We start from the raw sequence: 20,856 nt of genomic DNA, 5'->3' as shown, positions 1-20,856 counted from the left end.
ATTACTTGAAAATCTAATTTTGTGTGGAATTAGTTTTAAATGCTTTTTTTCCCCTTTGTCCTACCCTCCTGGAATATGTAACTGTTAATGTATAGTGATTGTAAAGTTTATGCTCTAAATCTACAACTGGAAACAAAGGAATCAATTATAGACATTAAAAAATTATGCCAGTAAATAATGAAGAACAGTTCAAACTGATACTTACAGTAATATCTGGATACTTTTAGAGCATACTTTTATAGCATTTCTTCACACAGCTCAGAGGATTTTTGCATGCTAACTTTAAAATTAGGTTTCCATTGATGTTAATATTCTTACTGAAAAAAGGCTAGAGCTAGACTATCTGATTAATGAAATTCACCTGAAACTTAACATAGATCCCTTCCTCTAGGCTAGCCTTGGAAGGAGGAGTTGAACTTGTCTAAATGTCTATGCATTTTTTTCAGGAGTTTTTACAGAGAAATCCTTTTCCTGTCCCTGGTGTCCCTTGGAAGAGAGAATATTGATATTGGTAAGAAAATTAATACAGTATATTATAGCATGACTTATCTCTGATAGGAAATCTTCAGCATGTTTCACTAATCCATGGGCTAAGCCTTTTCCAAAAATTATTTTGTCCTGGAAGACAGGGGAGTACTAACTGTCAGTTTATATTCTTGCTTTAAAAAAATCAAACCAATATTAGAAATGTATAGCATTACAAACAAAACTGGCTGGGTTATGGGGGTTATTGTAACTTTCATTTTTATTTAATTTATAGCCATGTTCCCCACAGGAGTCAGTGTTAATTTTTCCCAACAAAGTAGGTTGGCCTGTGTTTGGCTGCTGAAATCAGCCAGTGAGTTTCCGAAGAAGATAGACTTAAACCATGACCTCTCATATTTAATCCACCACTTTTAGCCACCACAGGGGTCTTGGACAAGCAAATCAAGAATGAAGAGATGTATCTTATCTCATAAAATATGTTCGTGTTTTGAATTACGGGGGAATAAAAGGGTGAGAAATCAATTCATGCAGTATAATTTCTGTGCTTCTTGACTCTTAAATTGTCTTCCTCTTTGCAGAGGCCTTTGACAATGAATACAGAACTGCATATAAAAGCCTTCCGGTAGAAGTACTCAAAAAAATGCAAAAGATTGATTCTCCACCCAGTGACAATGTAGAGTGGTGCAGAAAATGCTTTGGGGCACCTCTCATATAGATTCCACCATGGAAGACTTATCAAGAAAAAAAGGAGAGATAACTGGGAATGTATAAATTTTGCTTCAAGCTCCAGAATTCTAGTTAAAACAACTGCTGTGTGCAATCCACTTAGCCAACATTGTTCTGTGACACTTGATATTTATACCAGGTCATGAATTAAATACGCTAACTCAAAATAATCCAATTTACAGTTAACTTTCAACCATGCTCTATTTAATCCTTCCCTTCCATCTAGAAGGTGAAGAATGATAACAAAGGGACTTTAATTTGCTTGCTTTCTTGTAAGACTTCAGTGTTCCTTCTAGCTCAAGTTAGCCTTCTATTTCCCGAGTACATTGATTTATGTATGGAGGAAATTCTACTACATTTGTATGTGCATATTTAATGTACATTTTCATTATGAAATGCATTTATTTCCCTTGGTTCAAAAGAATGGGCTGTAGCTTTAGCAAAGGGGCCTCTTAAAAGCCATCACTATCCCAATTCATAGAAAAATTATAACCTTTATCCTGGCTGTGTAAAGCAAAGCTTGTTGTTTCTTCTTCTCATAGTAACTTTTTAAAGTGTACATATGTTTTCTGAAGCAATGATGGGTGTCTACCCGGAGTGGCTCTAAGATTTTTTTTATAAAGGAAAACTGAGAGTAGATGAACAAAGGTACATAAAGGGGCATGGAATATTCATATTTTTAGCATTCATAGAAAACTGCATGTGCAGGTCTGTGTATATCTATATACACAGACCCACAAACATATATATGTGTGTGTGTACTTACACACACACACACACACACACACATATACATAAAATTTCAGTGCACTAATGTTCCATCCCTGCTTATTTTTTCTAACCTGTGGGATATGTATCTTTTTTGCACTGGCTGAGGTAAATACTTCTGTGCTAAATGTATTTATACTCATACACTTGAAGATGAATTTACTTAAAATGAAAATACTAATTTTTAATGTTAAAGTATTTTATTTCCCTGCTTATTATATTCACACCTCAGTTTTCTTCACAATTCCTGGGTTTATCTCCAATATCAGATATTCATTTAAAGCAGTATTGTAATAAAGATTTAGGGACGGTTCAATGATTTTGAACAATTATGGATTTTAAAAATGGATTAAGATTTAGATACAAAATGCATTCTTGATCATGACTTTTCAAGGCTGTCTTTTGCCCATATAATTAATCATTCTTTAGTAGTACTGCTGGAGATAAACCATTGCAAATCTTAGTCAAAGTGAAATTATCACAACATTACACAGAATACAACATTTTGCACTTTTTGGAACAATCTGGTATGATAGCATTTTTAAAAAAAATTATTTACTCTAAGCCACATTTCAAAGTTCTTGGAAATTTGTTTTTAAAACAATTTCCATGTTTTTAAAAGTTACTGTTTAAAACAGTTTCCATTGTATTACTTTCTGGTCTCGCCCTTTCAAGGAAGTGTTGGGGGATTAGGGTGTTAACACTTTCTGTACAATTACCTATTTTAATTTTTGAATCACTTATGTCCATCAGCAAATACAATGGGTTTTTCATCTACGCATGATTTTATGTTAATAAACCTCTTGTGAAACACAATTCTATATAGTCATATTTACATTATAGCAATTATATCTTAACATAAGGACAGAAATAATGCTCTAGATTTTTTTTAAAAAAGCAAGCTATTTACCACTACCGTTTTTTTGTTTCATTTATAAACTAACATAGTTTATAGTTTATTTTTCATCAGAAGCAATGTGGGCTGTCCTAAATCACTGCATGTTTAATGGCAATCTTTTTGATCCCTCTATAATGTCAAAATTCAAAACTAGCTTATGAACTGCCATTAGCCTTGTACACAGTAAGACACTTTGACTGTTGATCCAGAAGTACAAATATTTTGACATTTGGAGCACCAGTGTGGGATAGACTTGTATCGCCATATTCACTGTTATTTTAATTTTTTAAAAAAATAAATGTGATACTGGCACGAAGGAATATGCCACCCTCAAGTACAGTACCATTCTTATTTGCAAAACATGCTCTGAATCCTGCAAAAATTCCAGAACATCTTTAGAAAGCAAATATAGGCAGCCTAGATTTTTTTTAAAGTATTTTTCCCCCAATACACACAGAGAAAAGCCAGGGGAGAAGCAGGTCTGTCATCTTACCTTGTTTTAGATCTTATGTTCCATGAGTCATTTCATGACAACTCTCATGCTCCCGTTTCCAGCATGCTGAACATCCCAACAGGGTAGCAGGTTACATCTCAGGATAGTGAACATGTATGTCCATGAGGGAGTTCCATTCTTGAATGAAATTTTCCAGCATCTCTAAACAATGCCATTGCTGACTAAAATCTTTCTTCAATTTCTGTCAAGCATTCAACAATCTTGCACTTACCAAGGTTGCCTAGCCAACTGCCCAATAAATTGTAGTTAACAAACTAAATTTAGATCAATGACTGGATTTAATCCTACACAGGTTCCATATCAAAGCTCGTGTGCCTTTTGAATTTGAATCACCTTCAATCTTATTTAACTGAAATATGCATAGTTCAAAACAATATTCAGTGTTTCAATGTTGATCGAAAGGTGGAGATCCAATTGCAATTGAGCTTTTGCTAATCACAAGCTATTTCCAAATTTGCTCTTGAATCAAGTACAGACACAGATCCCTCTTACTATCTATAGAGGAATAGCCAATTTTGCCCTTACTGCATGTATATTAGAAGCCACAAAGGAGGAGTTAGTGATTATGCAAATTATGGGATCTCATATCCTTTGATGTAGATAATATTTAATATGTTAAGTGAAATCGGGACTTAATTTAAGTGTTTTATAGTTCTTTACTGATTCAAAGGTTCACATTTCAATAGTTGGTGAACAATAAAAGGAGAGTATTCAGTTATAAAATGCCAATTATATTTGTACAGCTAATTTTTATACATATTTGGAAATCCCTGTTTTGGGGAGGGGTAGAAAAATATCCCTCAGGGCAACCTTATGTATTTATGCTATAAAACAAGATTTGAGTTAAATGAGATTATGTGGAGGGTATCTGCTCTGAAATACCATGTAAAAATCCACATAATTCAGAGCTATTTAATTGTAAGAGGGAAAAATATGGGAATATAAAATTGCACACAACTTGCTACTGTTGATGTTATTACTGCACATCAGACTGAAATATCCACTGTCAGATAAATTAAGACCTCTATTGAGTAGTTTTGTAAAAAAAAAAAAAATTAACAGAGCAATTACCAGTGAAGCTGTTTCCCATTTTCAATTTATTTTATAAAATAGGTTTGCTATAAAAAACATTTAAGACAGGTTTATGCTCATTAACTAATCTGCATAATCTAAAACACTGTACTATATTTGGCTTCAAATTAAACTTTATAATTTAAAAAGGGCTGTTTCTAAAATATGCATTGGATGACCATAGTTTTAGAAGACTAAAGAGAAATGTGAACCCTGATCACCTCTTCATAGAAGCAATCTTAGAAAACATGTTTTACAGCTTCTAATACTTTAGAAATGAAGCACTGAACATCCCCAAGCTTTTAATGTTTTGAGGAAAACTTGCGAGTCACCTTTAAAGTCAACATTAACGGATACATTTGTTTTTAATCTTCCAAGCAACGTTAGAGAAACTGGAAATTACCTTGCATTGTAGATAATCGAAGTATAAAAAGGGAGAGGATTTAGAAACAAAGAGAAATGCATGAGTTTCTTTAGGAACTTTTCATTATGCATTTGCAATATGGAAAGACTGACATGGGAGAGTTTTCTATTACCAATGCAGTAATTATAATTGTACAAATACGATGTCAGCTGTATGCTTGCTTCAATCTAACAAATACCTACTTTCCTGTAGATAAAAAGGTGGTAAATTTTTTGAATTACTTTTGTATAGGAACCCTCAGTGATTTAGAGAAACCACTTGTTAATATTATCATTAAAAAAAATAAAAAGTATACAGATACACCTTCTCATGTCTGTTTTTTGTGTGCGAAGGAGATACTGTTTAGCAGAGGTTTAAAGGGAAAATTAAATGTATGTTCCATACGTATGCCATGGTGTCATAGTGGTTAGAACACAGTATTGCAGGCTGACTCTGCCCTCAGCCAACAGTTCTATCATAATCGGCTCAACGTTAACTTAGCTTTTCATCCTTCTGAGTTCAGTAAAATGAGGTTCCAGATTGTTGAGGGAAATATGCTGACACTGTAAACTGTTCAAGAGAGTGCTATGAAGCACTGTGGAGTGGCATATAAGTCTAAATTCTATTGCTATAAGAATGAAATAAATGAGAGGCCACTGCTGAGCAAGGAAAGGCCAAAATCGTCACAACCCTGAATGATACAAAAATGAAACCTCTGCATCAAGCAGAAATACAGTCATTCGTTCATTAAAGTGGTAATTTGACAGGAATTCGCAAAAAAGGATGACAGAATCAAGTTTGTTCTGATCATAAAAACTTTATTTTAATGTTTTTAGCACAGTTCATTGCTTACTTCTGGCTTGATTCAGATTTAGATGTAGAAGCTCTCAGAGAAGAAAGTCTACGCCTCTTAGCTATTTGTTCTTGCCGCTTCTCTTTTGCCTCCTGGAAAAAGAGGATTAAGAATATTACACATTAGCCTGGAACTGCATCTCAGTTTTTAAACGGTGTAAATTTATTGTGTGAATTTTCTTCTCTATCACCATAGCATCTACTATGCTATCTATCTAGCACCTATCTACACCTATCCTGACAGTTTCCAAATATGTAAGTATATTTTAATAACATTTAAGGCAGTGGCCAGAAATGTCTACTACATTCACCTTGTGAAATCACCAACATGCTTAAGAAAACATATATCCCCAGCCTCATCTTCCTGTCCATAAATTAGCATAAATTTTGCTATTACATGACACACTTTCAAAAATCCCCTTGTTCCCCAATATCCAAAGTATTTCCCTAAAGCAGTGTAAGCCATTTTTAGGTGAAAGCAACAGACTTGATTCTGTATAGTAAAACTGTACTATATTTATATTCCTAGCACTATCTACTGTTCACCCTCATCCGCTCGCTCTTCGTATCATACAAGTGATGCTGAGTGAGCGCTTCAATTACCTGTGGATTAAAATAGCTAGGGATAGGATAGAACAAAGACGTTAACTTATTTTATTTGCTCCATGTGTTGGGACACATTTTCACATGTCAGTACTTCACTGAAGTTAACAGGTGGCTTGGCCCCCCCATGCTAATCACTTCATGGAGTAAGAAATATTCATGTTATGTATAAACTCAATTACACCTATTATACACGTGTGGGTGATTAGTCCCTGAGCCAACCATTTCCCCCAGTTTCAGCTTTAACCAATATTCTGCAGTGAGGAGGCATCTATCTCTGATACATAGCTTTACGTTCAAGAATCACATGAAAAGGAACACATAACCTTCCCACCAAAGAATCCCCTTCCCCAAGCACATAGGAAGCAGACCTTCATTCTCTTAGCCAGAAGCTTGGCATACTCGGCAGCCTCTTCCTTATTCTTCTGAGTTCGTTGTTTCTTTAGAGCAATGCGTCTACGCTTATGCTGCAGGACTCTCGGGGTCACCAAACGTTGGATTTTGGGTGCCTTGGTCCTTGGCTTCTTACCTAAGATGGGCAAGACAGGTATGTCAACAATTGAACAGCTCTTGGAAATCTGAGACTGATGGTCTATGCTTAAAACAGTTAATACACAAGTAAAATAATTACACAGGGTAAATTGGCTGATCATTGAGGCCATGTCTTCCCAGCTACTATGTGATACAAAGGCATACTTTCACATAATCCACAGAATATGCGAAAGGGAAATTATACGGGCAACTGTCAACTCATAAAATATTTCTGTGGTCTTTTTAGAGTTGCCAACAGAAAGGGAGACGAAGGGGGCTTGAAAGAACAGTGCGGCAGCTTGGAAATCAAAAGTGCATTCCATCAATAGTTTTTCAAACATAGTAACTAGGTGACTGAAGTTTCTGCCGCGCAAAATTCTAACTGGAGAGCATGATTGATGACTCTTGGCTATGGATGTGTCACATTGGAGAATATGAATTATGATACACCCAGGAGGTGGGAGAAAACCCCAGGGTCAAAGGTGACACAAGAGTCGGCTACACCCAGGCAGTGCCAGACATGTTAACTCTGAATACATCTTTTTGAACTTTTGGGTGTTTGGCTCAAGACTCATGATTTAATTGGAGTAACTGCCAGAATCCTGACAGCTTGCCGACTCTGAGATGCATAATCCTGACAGCAACATCAGTGGTGATATTCTACCGGTTTGGCCCAGTTTACCCAGTTCGCTCTGATGATCAGCTGCTGGGCCCATCCGCCAGCCTGGCTCTATTTCCTGCTTTTAAAGCTCAGCTGCTTCATGCAGCACAGCAGATTGCTGCGCGCCAGCTGTTGGAAGACACAGGGAGAGTGCAGGATTGCAGGAGGTTAGTATCAAACCCTCTGCGAGTACACACGCCCATCAAACCACGCCCATAGAACCAGTGGTAAAAAAAATTTGAAACCCACCACTGGGCAACATATAACCTGTCCTGGCAAACTGTGGTGGGGCATAAAATTCAATCTGATTCCTCTTCAAAAAAACATATTCAGGTAGTCCTTGACTTACGACAACTGAGTCCAAAATTTCCATTGTTAACCGAGACATTTGTTAAGTGAATTTTGCCCCATTTTATGATCTAAGCTGTTAGGTGAATCACTGCAGTTGATAAGTTATTAACTTAAACTGTTAAAGTGTTCCCGTCTTTCCCATTTGACTTTGCTAGTCAAAAGCTGCAAAAGGGGATTCCATGACTTTGGGACATAGCAACGGTTGTAAATATGAACCAGTTGCCAAGCATCTGAATTTTGATCACACGATCATGGGGAGCTTCAAATGTCATAACTGTGAAAACTGGTCATAAGTCACTTTTTTCAGTGCCATTTTAACTTTGAATGGCCACTAAACGAACTGCTGTAAGTCAAGGACTACCTGTAGATGATAGAAGTTTAAGGCCTCTAAATCAGTGGTCCCCAAAAATGTCACCCCCAAATCACCCCACAAAGAAATTAATCCAGGCTGCGCAGGAACCCAAGGCTGCGCCACCCACGTGGCCTCTGGGAACACAAGGCTTGCATCGCTTGCATTGTGAACAATATGAGGTAATGAGCGGAGGGGGCAAAGGGCGGGGGGGGGAACTTGTCCCACTTGCCCCATGTGCCTGGCCTGGCCACCGGGCTGCTTTTTTCCGCTTCTTTCTTCTGCTTTTGGCTGCACACAAAGAAAGCAGCAAAAGTCTTTCTTTCTCGCCCCCAAACTCCACCAGAAATGAGGACCCTGCAAGGCATTCTGCTCCAAGAGGCAGGACAAGTCTCATTTCTGGTGGAGTTTGGGGGAGAGAAAGAAAGACTTCTGCTGTTTCTGCTGCTTTCCTTGCATGAAGCCAAAAGTCTCTCTCCACCCCCCCCCCCCACCTCATTGAGAACGGAACTGGAGACAGTATCCTGCGATCCCAAATAAAGAATGAAAACAGGAAAACAGGTTGGGGAATTTTCCTGCAGACTTTTTTTGGGATTTTCCCAGGGTTTCTGATCCACAGGATTTAATTATGAGTTTGGTGGTCCCTGAGGTTCAAAAGGTTGGCGACCCCTGCTCTAAATCATGTTTAATTACATATTCTTGGGCAGGACCTTTGAGCACCAGCTCTTCATGTGAAAATTACTATGTAGAATCACCTTATACAGGTAGTCCTTGACTTACAACAGTTCGTTAGTGAGCGTTCAAAGTTACAACAGCACTGAACAAAGTGACTTATGACCATTTTTCACTTTGGAACTTCAAAGCGAACATTCACCACGGTCACCTGATCAATATTCAGCCGCTTAGCAACTGACTGGTATTTATGATGCTTGCAGTGTCCCAGGATCCCCACTTTGTGACCTTCTGACAAACAAAATCAATGGGGAAGAAGCCAGATTCACTTAGCAACTGTGTTCCTAACATAATCACTGTGATTTATTTAGCAAGTGTGGCCACAAAGGTTTTAAAATGGGGCAAAAGCCACTTAACAAATGTCTCACTTAGCAACAGAAATTTTGGACTCAATTGTGGTTGTAAGTCAAGGACTACTCTACCAAACCTAGTTTGAAAGGTAAGCAGGAACAAATATATTTATAATTGAAATTGATCTCAAGCATTGGTGTGCAGATAAAAAACCTCTGGATCAAGAAATCACTAACTAATAATGCAGTGTGATCATGGATTTAATGTACCATACATTTCAGGTAGAATGATTTGTAAATCATAAAAGAGAAATCACAGTAAATACACTGCTCAAAAAAATAAAGGGAACACTTAAACAACACAATGTAACTCCAAGTCAATCACATTTCTGTGAAATCAAACTGTCCACTTGGGTAGCAACACTGACTGACAATCCATTTCACCTGCTGTTGTGCAAATGGAATAGACAATAGGTAGAAAGCATAGGCAGTTAGCAAGACATCCCCAATAAAGGAGTGGTTCTGCAGGGGGTGACCACAGACCACTTCTCAGTTCCTATGCTTTCTGGCTGATGGTTTGGTCACTTTTGAATGCTGGCGGCGCTTTCACTCTAGTGGTAGCATGAGACGGAGTCTACAACCCACACAAGTGGCTCAGGTAGTGCAGCTCATCCAGGATGACGCATCAATGTGAGCTGTGACAAGAAGGTTGGCTGTGTCTGTCAGCGTAGTGTCCAGAGCATGGAGGCGCTACCAGGAGACAGGCCAGTACATTAGGAGACCTGGAGGAGGCCATAGGAGGGCAACAACCCAGCATCAGGACCGCTACCTCGGCTTTTGTGCAAGGAGGGACAGGAGGAGCACTGCCAGAGCCCTGCAAAATGACCTGCAGAGGGCCACAAATGTGCATGTGGCTGCTCAAACTGTCAGAAACAGACTCCATGAGGGTGGTATGAGGGCCCATCGTCCACAGGTGGGGGTTGTGCTTACAGCCCAACACTGCAGGATGTTTGGCATTTGCCAGAGAATGCCAAGATTGGCAAATTCACCACTGGCACCCTGTGCTCTTCACAGATGAAAGCAGGTTCACACTGAGCACATGTGACAGACGTGACAGGGTCTGGAGATGCCGTGGAGAACGTTCTGCTGCCTGCAACATCCTCCCGCATGACTGGTTTGGAAGTGGGTCAGTAATGGTGTGGGATGGCATTTCTTTAGGGGGCCGCACAGCCCTCCATGTACTCGCCAGAGATAGCGTGACTGCCATTAGGTACCGAGATGAGATCCTCAGATCCCTTGTGAGACCATATGCTGGTGCAGTTGGCCCTGGGTTCCTCCTAATGCACAACAATGCTAGATCTCATGTGGCTGGAGTGTGTCAGCAGTTCCTGCAAGATGAAGGCATTGATGCTATGGACTGGCCCGCCCGTTCCATCAGGAGCATGCCCAGGCATTGTAAGGAGGTCATACAGGCACCTGGAGGCCACACACACTACTGAGGCTCATTTTGACTTGTTTTAAGGACATTACATCAAAGTTGGATCAGCCTGTAGTGTTTTTTTCCACTTTAATTTTGAGTGTAACTCCAAATCCAGACCTCCACGGGTTGCTAAATTTGATTTCCATTGATAATTTTTGTGTGATTTTGTTGTCAGCACATTCAACTATGGAATGAACAAAGTATTTAATAAGAATATTTCATTCATTCAGATCTTGGATGTCTTATTTTTGTGTTCCCTTTATTTTTTTGAGCAGTGTATTAAGCTTTATTCAAACATTTTAGTTTCAGTGTTAGCGTAGCCTTTATCCCAGAAAAAAATATCTAATTTACTGTCCTGATTTAATCAGATGACGTTACAACTTTCTGCAGTGCAATAGGTGCAAAAACCTTGTATACCTATTGGAACTTCTACAAATTAAATGTTTTTCTGCTTTAAAAAGCTACTGCATGCCACCTTTGAAAAATGCAAACAAATATAAATTTATATATATACCTAAACATACCTACATGTGTACATCAACCAGGGTATTTGATACCAAAATGTATCAAAGCTTAAGTAGTCCAAAGTAAAAAGAAAACTAAGTAATTGACACTTTCATTTAGCTATCATATATCTTTTCTCAAACCCTCAGATTCCTTTGATTTCTGTAAAAAAAATAGAACAGAGCAACAGAAAAGCACTACTTGAAGTACTTAATTTAATCTTGACAAACAGCCAAAGTATTAACTTCCATTTTCTTACCTTCTTTGTCCAATGGTCTCCTCACAACGTACTGACGGACGTCATCTTCTTTGGAGAGATTAAATAGCTTTCGGATTCTGCTAGCTCTCTTGGGACCAAGGCGACGGGGCACAGTATTATCGGTCAGTCCAGGGATATCCTTCTCGCCTTGAAAAGTTGTCAAACAATAGGTACTTCTATATAATTTAGCAAACTTATGCTAAAAATCATCCCTCACCACAAACCCTCCTCTAGCTTCTGCATGTTATCCTTTATATAAAACAAGCATTATTATTTTTTTAAAGGTAAGAGGGAGCCCGAGAATCTTTTATTATTCTTATGAACTTGTCAAAAGTCCTATTATTCCGTTAGTGAATGCCCCACTATATGCCATGGGGATGGTCCTGGACCAAGGTTGGCAATCTTTGTCCAAAGTGAAAGTCCTTAGGAACATTTTCTATTCTTCTGAGATAAATTCTCGCTAACACGTGTTTGACCCTTCAAATGAAAAACAGACAAACAATTCACCTTTCTTTATAATGACCAAGTTCAAGACGCTTAAGTTGGCATCAACAATGCATCCTCGAACCGATTTGCGTTTTCGTTCTCCAGTTCTCCTAGGACGGTAACAGGAGTGACCCTTGCTAAGCAGCAGACGGACACGGCTGTGAGTGAGGACACCTTGTTTCATGGGGAAGCCTTGCTTGTCATTGCCACCACTAATGCGGACAACATAGCCCTACAAAAAGGAGCAATTTAAGCTTTTCGGAAGGACTTTATAAATCATAACTACATTTTAACATTAGCTTCAAATACCGATGGGCAATAATATAGCCCCACTTTTAACTACTGCGAGAATTAATCTTGTTCCTTTGCAGCTTGAAGATCCTAACTCAGATAAGCAGCACAAAAGGGGCGTTTCCACCCCCAAACGTAAGTTATTTGCAGGATTTATTTTTTTTCTGTAAATGGAATTTATCTTATAATTGAGGAGGATCCTGGTGAATCAAGCCTTGAAGGCCCTTAAAGACTATAAAATGTGTTCCATCCAACATTTTCCCATAGCAATGATGAAGAATTTTGGGGGGGGGAAATTCTAGAACGTCCTCTTAAAAGCTTTTGCCAATCTAAAACTTCTGCTCAACAAACTGGAAGAACCTTAGCTTTTAATATACTCTTTTTCTCACAAAATTTTCTCGACATAGCTCAGACCCCCAAGTGCTGGACTGATCAATAGTGAGCTAGTTGACCGACCAAGCTTTCTGCTTTCTGAAAGCCATCTCAACAGTCCCACCAAAGCCACACTTCCTAGCATTTATGAAGTCAGATGTCCTATCACATCTCCCAGATCCCACTCACACGTGTTTTTTTGGGAACTCTATTGACCTATCTTCTTCTAAGTTAAGCTCAAAACTTGCCAACTCAGAAGCAAGCACAAAGAGATCTCTGTATGCAATCACCTCAATGCTTGCGACCCATTCAATAATTTGTGGACCAGGGCACACCAAGAGGGTTCCCTCGATGATGCCCATTTGCAGAAAGAAACCCCGCCAAAGACTCTCCCCACCCAAAAAGAGACCTAACGCCTTACCTTCCACTCTTCCCCAAGAGCATCAGCAGAGACCTCTGCAGTCATCCGCTTCTCATAGAACGTGCGCAGCTTACGCTCATCGTCCACCTCGATGAGCTTCTGACAGCCGGTGGCGGGGAATGAAATATTGAGCTAAAAATAATTGCACAAAACGGGGAAAAGAAAGGGAAAGCTTATTAGATCCCACCAGAACCAAGGGAAAGCTCGCTAAATCCCACCAGAACCGAGGGAAAGCTCGCTAGATCCCACCAGAACCAAGGGGAAGCTCGCTAGATCCCACCAGAACCAAGGGAAGCTCATTAGATCCCACCAGAACCAAGGAAGGGAAAGCTCTTAGATCCCACCAGAACCAAGGGAAAGCTTGCTAGATCCCACCAGAACAAGGGAAAGCTCATTAGATCCCACCAGAACCAAGGGAAAGCTCGCTAGATCCCACCAGAACCAAGGGAAGCTCGCTAGATCCCACCAGAACCAAGGGAAAGCTCGCTAGATCCCACCAGAACCAAGGGAAAGCTTGCTAGATCCCACCAGAACCAACGGAAAGCTCATTAGATCCCACCAGAACCAAGGGAAAGCTCGCTAGATCCCACCAGAACCAAGGGAAAGCTCGCTAGATCCCACCAGAACCAAGGGAAAGCTCGCTAGATCCCACCAGAACCAAGGGAAAGCTCATTAGATCCCATCAGAACCAAGGGAAAGCTCGCTAGATCCCACCAGAAACAACACAGGAAACTTATTAAATCCCACCAGTAACAACACAGGAAAACTTGCTAGATCCCACCAGAACCAAGGGAAAGCTCGCTAGATCCCACCAGAACCAAGGGAAAGCTCGCTAGATCCCATCAGATCCAAGGGAAAGCTCGCTAGATCCCATCAGAACCAAGGGAAAGCTCATTAGATCCCATCAGAACCAAGGGAAAGCTCGCTAGATCCCACCAGAACCAAGGGAAAGCTCGCTAGATCCCATCAAAAACAACACAGAAAACTTATTAAATCCCACCAGTAACAACAAAGGAAAACTTGCTAGATCCCACCAGAAACAAGGGAGAAGGAGCGAAGCTGGGGCGAAAGAGCGCCTGCAAAGGAAGCCTGAAACCCCATTGCTTCTCGCCTTCGCCCACCCGCCTTCCCCAATCCGTGTCAATCCCGCTCGATGGCGACGTTCCAATGCCCGCGTTGTGACCCATCTTCCCCCGCTGGCTGCCTTCCATCCGCCAACATGATTATGAGCCCCGGAGAGAAGCCCTACGAGAAAAATCAAGGCTCCGCGCCTACCTTCATGGCACCGAGGCGGCCACTAGCTCCAGGTCAGCCACGGGAAAAAGGCCCTACTTCCGCTCAGTCAGAAGTCACATAGGCTGCGAGAGATCTCGCGAGACTCCGTGGAGCGGCTCGTTCGACTCCCGCGTTGACGACAGAGCTAGAAAAATAAGAATGATCATTGTTTATTGCTTCCGGGTTCCGTAGACTTTTCTTTTTATCGCACTTTTTTTTTCTTCTATCGTGAGATCAGAGAATTAAATTAGACGTCCAATTTTTTCTTAACCCAATAAGTATATTTAGGAGAGGTTTTTTTTTTCATTTTCATATCTTTGTGAGACTGATCAAGAGTTTCTTAGTTAGCAGGTAAGTTGATTGTGGTTTAACATTTATGAAAAAAAAATCGCTTAGAGCTCTATTGAAAATCAGTTCTTCATCACATACAAAAAAATAAAATTAAGAGAGTATAACGTTCAATAAAGGAATCCTAATCAGATTAAACATATAAATATTTCAAATATTCAAATCCTTTTTGGAGGATTTTAAACAGTCCAGTTTCAGGTTTTCCATCTTTGGCTCTATTACAAGACTCCTGAAAGTCACAGAGATAAGATCTTTATTATTTTGCATGTCTGCATCTTTGAATCATTCTTGACTCCTGGTGGCTGCTTGGAGAAGCCTCCAGGGATGTCCAACTTTGGCAACTTTAAGGCTGGCGGACTTCAAGGCTTAAAGTTGCCATGCTTGGACATCCTGCTCTATACTGTAGTTTTCTTGGCGAAACTTTGTGGGCAAGATTTTTCAGAATTAGTTTGCCATTGCTTCCTTCCCAAGGCTGAGAGAATGAGACACCCAGCTGGATTTTTGCCTAAGACAGGACCAGAATTCATGGTCTCAGTTTCTAGCCCAGTGCCTTAAACACTGCACCAAACAGGCCCTTTTATAACTTTATATTATTATTTATAATATTTCAAGCAACAAGTGGGATAGCTATTTCCTCTTAAACAAAGTAGTGCCAGGCTTGACCAAATGCAAATTATGAGTAAATAGTTTCACAAAACAGATAATAGCAACACAGTGAGGAGTTGATCTAAACAGATTCATGTCAATCATCTGAATGAGAATGGCAACAGCTGGAACAAATGAAAAACAGGAGACAATAGAAAATACTTTGTTTTAAATTATGGAATTTAATGTCAGAGATTCAGTGGTGGGATCCAATTTTTTTTACTACCAGTTCTGTGGGCATGACTTGGTGGGTGTGGCAGGGGAAGGATATTGCAAAATCTCTATTCCCTCCCCACCCCACTAACCTGCTTTCCAGCTCCATTCTCCTGTTCAGGGCAACAAAAGAAGACCCAGGCGATCAGCTAGGACTTGGGAGGCAGAGAATAGATGGTGGCAGGGCCAGTCAGAGGTGGTATTCTGAACAACTCAAAATTTCCAGTTCTCCAGAACTGGTCAGAACCTGCTGAATACCACCTCTGCAGAGATTGCACCTAAAAAGGTGGAATTAATATCCAGTATATTATTATATATTAAATTATAGATATATTTAAATATCTGTAAGCCTCCTGGAGTCCCTAAAGACTGGGGCAATAAATACATTGTTAAAAATAAAACTAAATACATTCTCAGCTTTAAAAAAAATACTGTATAGTAGGGCAACAGAATGAAATGAGGAACAGTAATGACCAAGGTAAGAATATCAAGACTAGGTTGCAAACATGTAGGTGACTGTTAGATGGCATTACTTTAAGGAAAGTTATATAAAGTACAGAAGAAAAGTAGAGAATAGAAGGCCAATAAAATGATGGCATAGGTAAAAGAGATACAGCTTAAAACAAGTTCTTTTTTAAAAAATATTGGCAACATCCTTCATATGTGACATTACAGGTAGTCCTTGACTTACGACCATAGTTGAGTCCAAACTTTATGTTGGTGAAAGATTCGTTAAGTGAGTTTTGTCCATTTGTTAAGTGAGTCCCATTTCTTGCCACATTTGTTACGTGAATCACTGCAGTTGTTAAACGAGCAACACGGTGGTTTCCCCATCGACTTTGCTTGTCAGAAGGTTGCAAAAGCTTGTTCATGTGACCCCAAGACATTGCAACCATCATTAATGTGAGTCAGCTGTCAAGCATCCAATGTAAATCACATGACCCTGGGGATACTGCAACAGTCATAAGTGTGAAAAATAGTCATAAGCCCTTTTTTCAGTGCCACTGTATCTTTGAATGATCACTAAGTGAACTGTTGTCAGTCCACGACTACCTGTAATCACCTAGAAAATCCCCAGCCAGTATGGAGGTAACTGAGAATTCTGGTAGTTGAAGTGCATATATTAGAAAGTTAGCAAGGTTGGGAAACATTGGTTTAAAAACAAACCTCGTTCACTTTGCCACTCTATGCACCCTTAAATTCACAAATGGTCTGTGTTTACCACATCTATACATTACCACATACACTGCTTATGATACAGAAATGTCTTATTTATACATGTTATACATTATATATGTTTTATTTATACAGAAATGTCAGAAAGTGTAGGATTTCCTGCTTGGGTGGTGGGGTTGGACTAGATGACCTACAAGGTCCCTTCCAACTCTGATTATCTGTTATCTGTTATTCTTTAAACTCACCTCTTTCTGCTTGGGGAGTTCATTAACTCCATCCAACCATGATTTTCTCAGTCTATTGCAGCGGTCTCCAAACTTGGTATAGGAAGTTAGCACCCACCTCTCTCCTAGAAAATTGAAATATCCTAGGGAATATTAAAAAGGCAGAATATTTCCCCTAAAAAGAGTAAAGTAGAAACTCAAAGAGGCAGAAACTCACCCACCCACCCCAGCCACCTTTGCTAATGGACAATTAAGGCCTAGGCCAGAGTATTGTACATAATAAAGGCATCTCACCACCTGGCCTGGGAAGATTGTATCAGCCAACACTCAGGTGAAGCCATGTGATCCAGACAAAGCCTACAAAATTAGTTAAGACCCCCCACCCCTGGGAGTCTGACAGCCAATGGGATACATTTCTTGCACAGCAACAGGAAATACTAAGGTGGGGCCCAACAGACGGTATATAAGGGTCTCTCAGCATCTTGACCCACCCTTCTTTTCCTTCACCCAACATCTTGAAGCATGTGATCATCATTTTCACTTTGGAGCTCCAAGCCATGTGGTCCTGTCCACCATTAAACCACCTTTCCAAACAGCCTCCATGTTTCCAGTGTCTTTTTCCCCATTTGGAACTGAACCCAGAAGGATAATTCTTCCAACATTGGCAACTTTAAGACTTGTGGATTTCAACTCCCAGAATTCTCCAGCCAGCTATTGTTCAGTGGGTTCCACGTAGTAAAGGAGAGGCAGGACGCGGGGAGCTGGTAAGCAACCTTTATTTCAGTTAATCTAAGAAAAAGCCGCTCAGCCACGGCAGGCACCGGCTTTTGTAGCTGGCGCTGTCCAAAGCTTTAGCCACTGATGGGACTTCCTTTTTCCTGCCAGCGGCCGGGCCAATGAGAGGAGTCTATTAGCTGACTCCATTCCTTGGCCATATTTGGTCATATACAACACCCCTCCCCTCCTAGTTAGTGTTCCTCCAATCCGCTGCTGATTACCGTACGTAGTCACGTAAGTAGGCGGGGCTTCAAGAGATGCGACTAGACCTGCGCACCTCACTTGTTCTTGGAGCAGTGGCCCAAGCAGACAAGTCCGCCACTGCTCTGGTCCCCTCCAGTGGAACTGTCTCGAAGCTTGTTACTGGTGCGGCAGGGACTGTTGAGCCTGAGGCCTCAGAAGGGCTCCACAGGACTTCCTCTTCACAAGATAAGTGTCACTGTTGTTGTTATTTGGTGGTTTGTGCCAGTGGGGTGGGGTGTGTGGCCTGTGGTGTTCTGTTGTTATGTGTCAGGTGATTGGCAGGTTGTCTGAGCTCGGGATCCGGCCCTGTAGCTGATCGATGTGTCACTCCCATAGCTTCCCTTCCTCCATCTCTACCCTGTAAGACCGTGGCCCTGTGTTTCGATGACCCTTGCTGGCACCCACATTGGTCTCCCAGTGTAACTGTGAGCGTAGACCGGGTCACCTGTGGTGAATTGTCTGCATTTCCCCGTGGAGTCTGGGGGTGTTTCTGTACTGTAGTTGGGATGGACCCGGTCTAGGACCGTCCGCAGCCACCGACCCAGTAACAGTTCTGCCAGGCTGTGGTGTGTTGCAGTGTGGGGTGTGAAGTGTTGCGCGAGGAGCATTTTGTTGATCCTCTCCTGCCAGACCCTCCGGCCCATATGCTGTAGTGTTTCCTTAGTGGCCTGGACCATTATTTCTGCTTGACTGTTCGTGGCCAGGTGGGCTGGCGCTGACAGTACGTGCCAAATCCCCAGTTCAGCTAGAAAGGCCTCGAACGGTTTTGACATGAACTATGGGCCATTATCTGAGATGAGGACATCTGGTAGTCCATGAGTGGCGAATAGGCACCTGAGTGCCCTTATTGTCTCCTCTGATGTGGTGGATTGCATTAGGTTTACTTCCAACCACTTTGTGTAAGCATCAACAACTATCAGGAATGTCTGTCCCTGGCAGAGTCCTGTGAAATCGACATGAATTCAGGCCCAAGGTGTGGTGGATGTTTCCCCGTTTTCAGGGTCTCACGGCCGGGGGTGCTGGCCTGGATTCTTGGCAAGATGTACGGTTTTCTATCTCCTTGTCCATCCCCGGCCACCAAACGTAGCTCCTGGCTAGGGCTTTCATCCGGATTATTCCGGGATGGCCCCCGTGAGGTGTTTCCAACATTTTATTTCTTAATGTGGGGGGAAAACTACCCAGTCCCCCCACAATAGGCAACCCTTCAGTACTGACAGCTGGGCTTGCCTATTTTGGTATGGTTTGTATTCTTCCTTGTGCTGCCTCCGGCCATCTCCTCCACACCCAATTCGAAATCTGCACCATAGTTTTGTCGCGAGCAGTGAACCTCGCGATCTCTGAGGACGTCATAATTCCAGGTCATATGTTCTCTATCAGTAGCACTGTTGTGGATGGTGCTGGGTCTTCGGTGGTGTCTGGAAGGGAGCAACGGCTGAGGGTGTCAGCGTGGGTGATGTCTTTTCCTGGCCGGTGGGTCAATGTATAACTGTATGCTGCTAAGAATACTGTCTATTTCAACATCCTAGGGGACAGGATGTTCGGTGTAGGCTTGTCGCCAGCGAGGATGTCCGACAAGGGTTTATGATGGGTGATGAGGTCGAAGTGCCTGCCGTACAGATACTCATGGAAATGCTTTACCCCTGAGACCGTGGCAAACTCCTGGCTCGCTGGTGTTTTAGCCAGCTTACAAAGTTCCATTTTAAAACTTTTTAGTAATTGGTTAATTTTATCTGCCTGTGAGATTTTGTATCCTCCCCTAGTTCTATCTATCTTTAAACCAAGATATTGTTTGATTTCTCCTAACTGTTTTATCTTAAATTTCCTCTCTAATAGTGAAATTATTTTAGTAGTTTCTTGTTCAGTTTTGGTGATTAATGCTATGTCATCAGTAAATAATAGCAACAATGAAATTACACCGTTACTTTCTCTTTTAAACAAACATGGATCAGCCATGCCAGCTACAAAGCCTATCTTAGTTAATTCTTTAACTATACATTGGTTCCACTCATATCCTGATTGCTTCAAACCAGAAAGACTCTTTTTTAATCTCCAGCAATCAGTTATTTTATCAGTTTTGATACCTAAAAGTTTCTTTAAATATATAGTGTGTTGCAATGGTCCATACAGATATGCCGTCTCTACATCCAAATGATTTATAACATATTCCTCCTAAGCTGCCCACACTAAAGCTGCCCTTAATGTAGTTGCCTTCAGACTAGGTGCAAACACCTCATCATAGTCATTTACTGTCTGATTAAACCCTTGTGCTACTAACCTGGCTTTATGGGTAACAGCCTCATCTACACCTGTCTTCAGTTTATATTTACATCCTATGGCATGTTTACCTGGTGGTAACTTAACATTTTCGTATACTTCCAGTTTTTTTTAATGATTCCAGTTCCTTATCCATTGCTACCTGCCAAGCAGCCTGATCTGTAGGAGGATACAGTTTTAGTTCACTATAGTTACTTGGAACTGTATTCACTTGGCATACAACACTAGCCCGATATCTATCAGGTGGTCCTGTTACTTGGGTTGAACGTCTTGGTAATACAGGGCTAACTGGTGGACTTTCCTGTACCACCTACTCCTGTTCTCTTACCTCTTCCTGTACCTGTTCTATTTCCTGTTCTTCCTGTTTAATGGCTATTCATTGTTTACTTATTTTATCTTTAGGACTATTTGGGTGTCAATAATAATATCATTGCTGGATTCCTGTTCCAGTTTATCCCACCCAACGTGCTCAAGAAATTTTGCATTAGCACTACAATAAACATGAGCTGTGCCTTGATCCGAGAATCTAAACGATCTATGGTTGGCCTCATAACCCACAAAAAATAACTTCTTAGCTCTATGTTGCCCTTTCAGTCTTACTTGTGAGGGAATACGCACCCATGCTGGAGCTCC

The 20,856-nt window shown here is 40.9% G+C and overlaps 2 protein-coding genes across 7 annotated transcripts in view; one reads left to right on the top strand and one right to left on the bottom strand.

The window, feature by feature from the left end:
- Positions 1 to 5,187, top strand: part of DENND4C (DENN domain containing 4C) — a 75,402-nt gene extending 70,215 nt beyond the window's left edge. For all 6 annotated transcript variants that reach the window (XM_026718371.2, XM_026718374.2, XM_087926575.1 and 3 more), the window contains 2 exons: positions 447 to 511; positions 1,065 to 5,187. In XM_026718371.2, coding sequence (XP_026574156.1) covers positions 447 to 511; positions 1,065 to 1,201 — 202 coding nt within the window. In that variant the 3' untranslated portion in view covers positions 1,202 to 5,187. The remainder of the gene's footprint in view (positions 1 to 446; positions 512 to 1,064) is intronic.
- Positions 5,188 to 5,663: 476 nt separating this feature from the next.
- On the bottom strand, positions 5,664 to 14,373 carry RPS6 (ribosomal protein S6). Its single transcript, XM_026718377.2, has 6 exons — positions 14,324 to 14,373; positions 13,049 to 13,180; positions 11,986 to 12,196; positions 11,479 to 11,625; positions 6,693 to 6,850; positions 5,664 to 5,811 (listed from the first exon to the last, which is right to left on the bottom strand). Exons 1-6 carry the CDS (start codon positions 14,327 to 14,329, stop codon positions 5,716 to 5,718), a joined length of 750 nt encoding a protein of 249 aa, XP_026574162.1. The 5' UTR covers positions 14,330 to 14,373; the 3' UTR covers positions 5,664 to 5,715.
- Positions 14,374 to 20,856: the final 6,483 nt, after the last annotated feature.

Source organism: Pseudonaja textilis, chromosome 2 (assembly GCF_049901715.1).
Source record: "Pseudonaja textilis isolate UNSWEBS1 chromosome 2, rPseTex1.2, whole genome shotgun sequence".
Taxonomy (NCBI): domain Eukaryota; kingdom Metazoa; phylum Chordata; class Lepidosauria; order Squamata; family Elapidae; genus Pseudonaja; species Pseudonaja textilis.
This window is presented reverse-complemented; position numbering and strand designations above follow the sequence as displayed.

Bases quoted from the DNA above. Each gene is read 5' to 3' on its own strand.
- RPS6 (XM_026718377.2), bottom strand. The intron at 12,197-13,048 runs GTAAGGCGTTAG...TCCTTTTTGTAG, and splicing joins CTCTTGGGGAAGAGTGGAAG to GGCTATGTTGTCCGCATTAG. The intron at 11,626-11,985 runs GTGAATTGTTTG...CAACTTTTCAAG, and splicing joins CTTGGTCATTATAAAGAAAG to GCGAGAAGGATATCCCTGGA.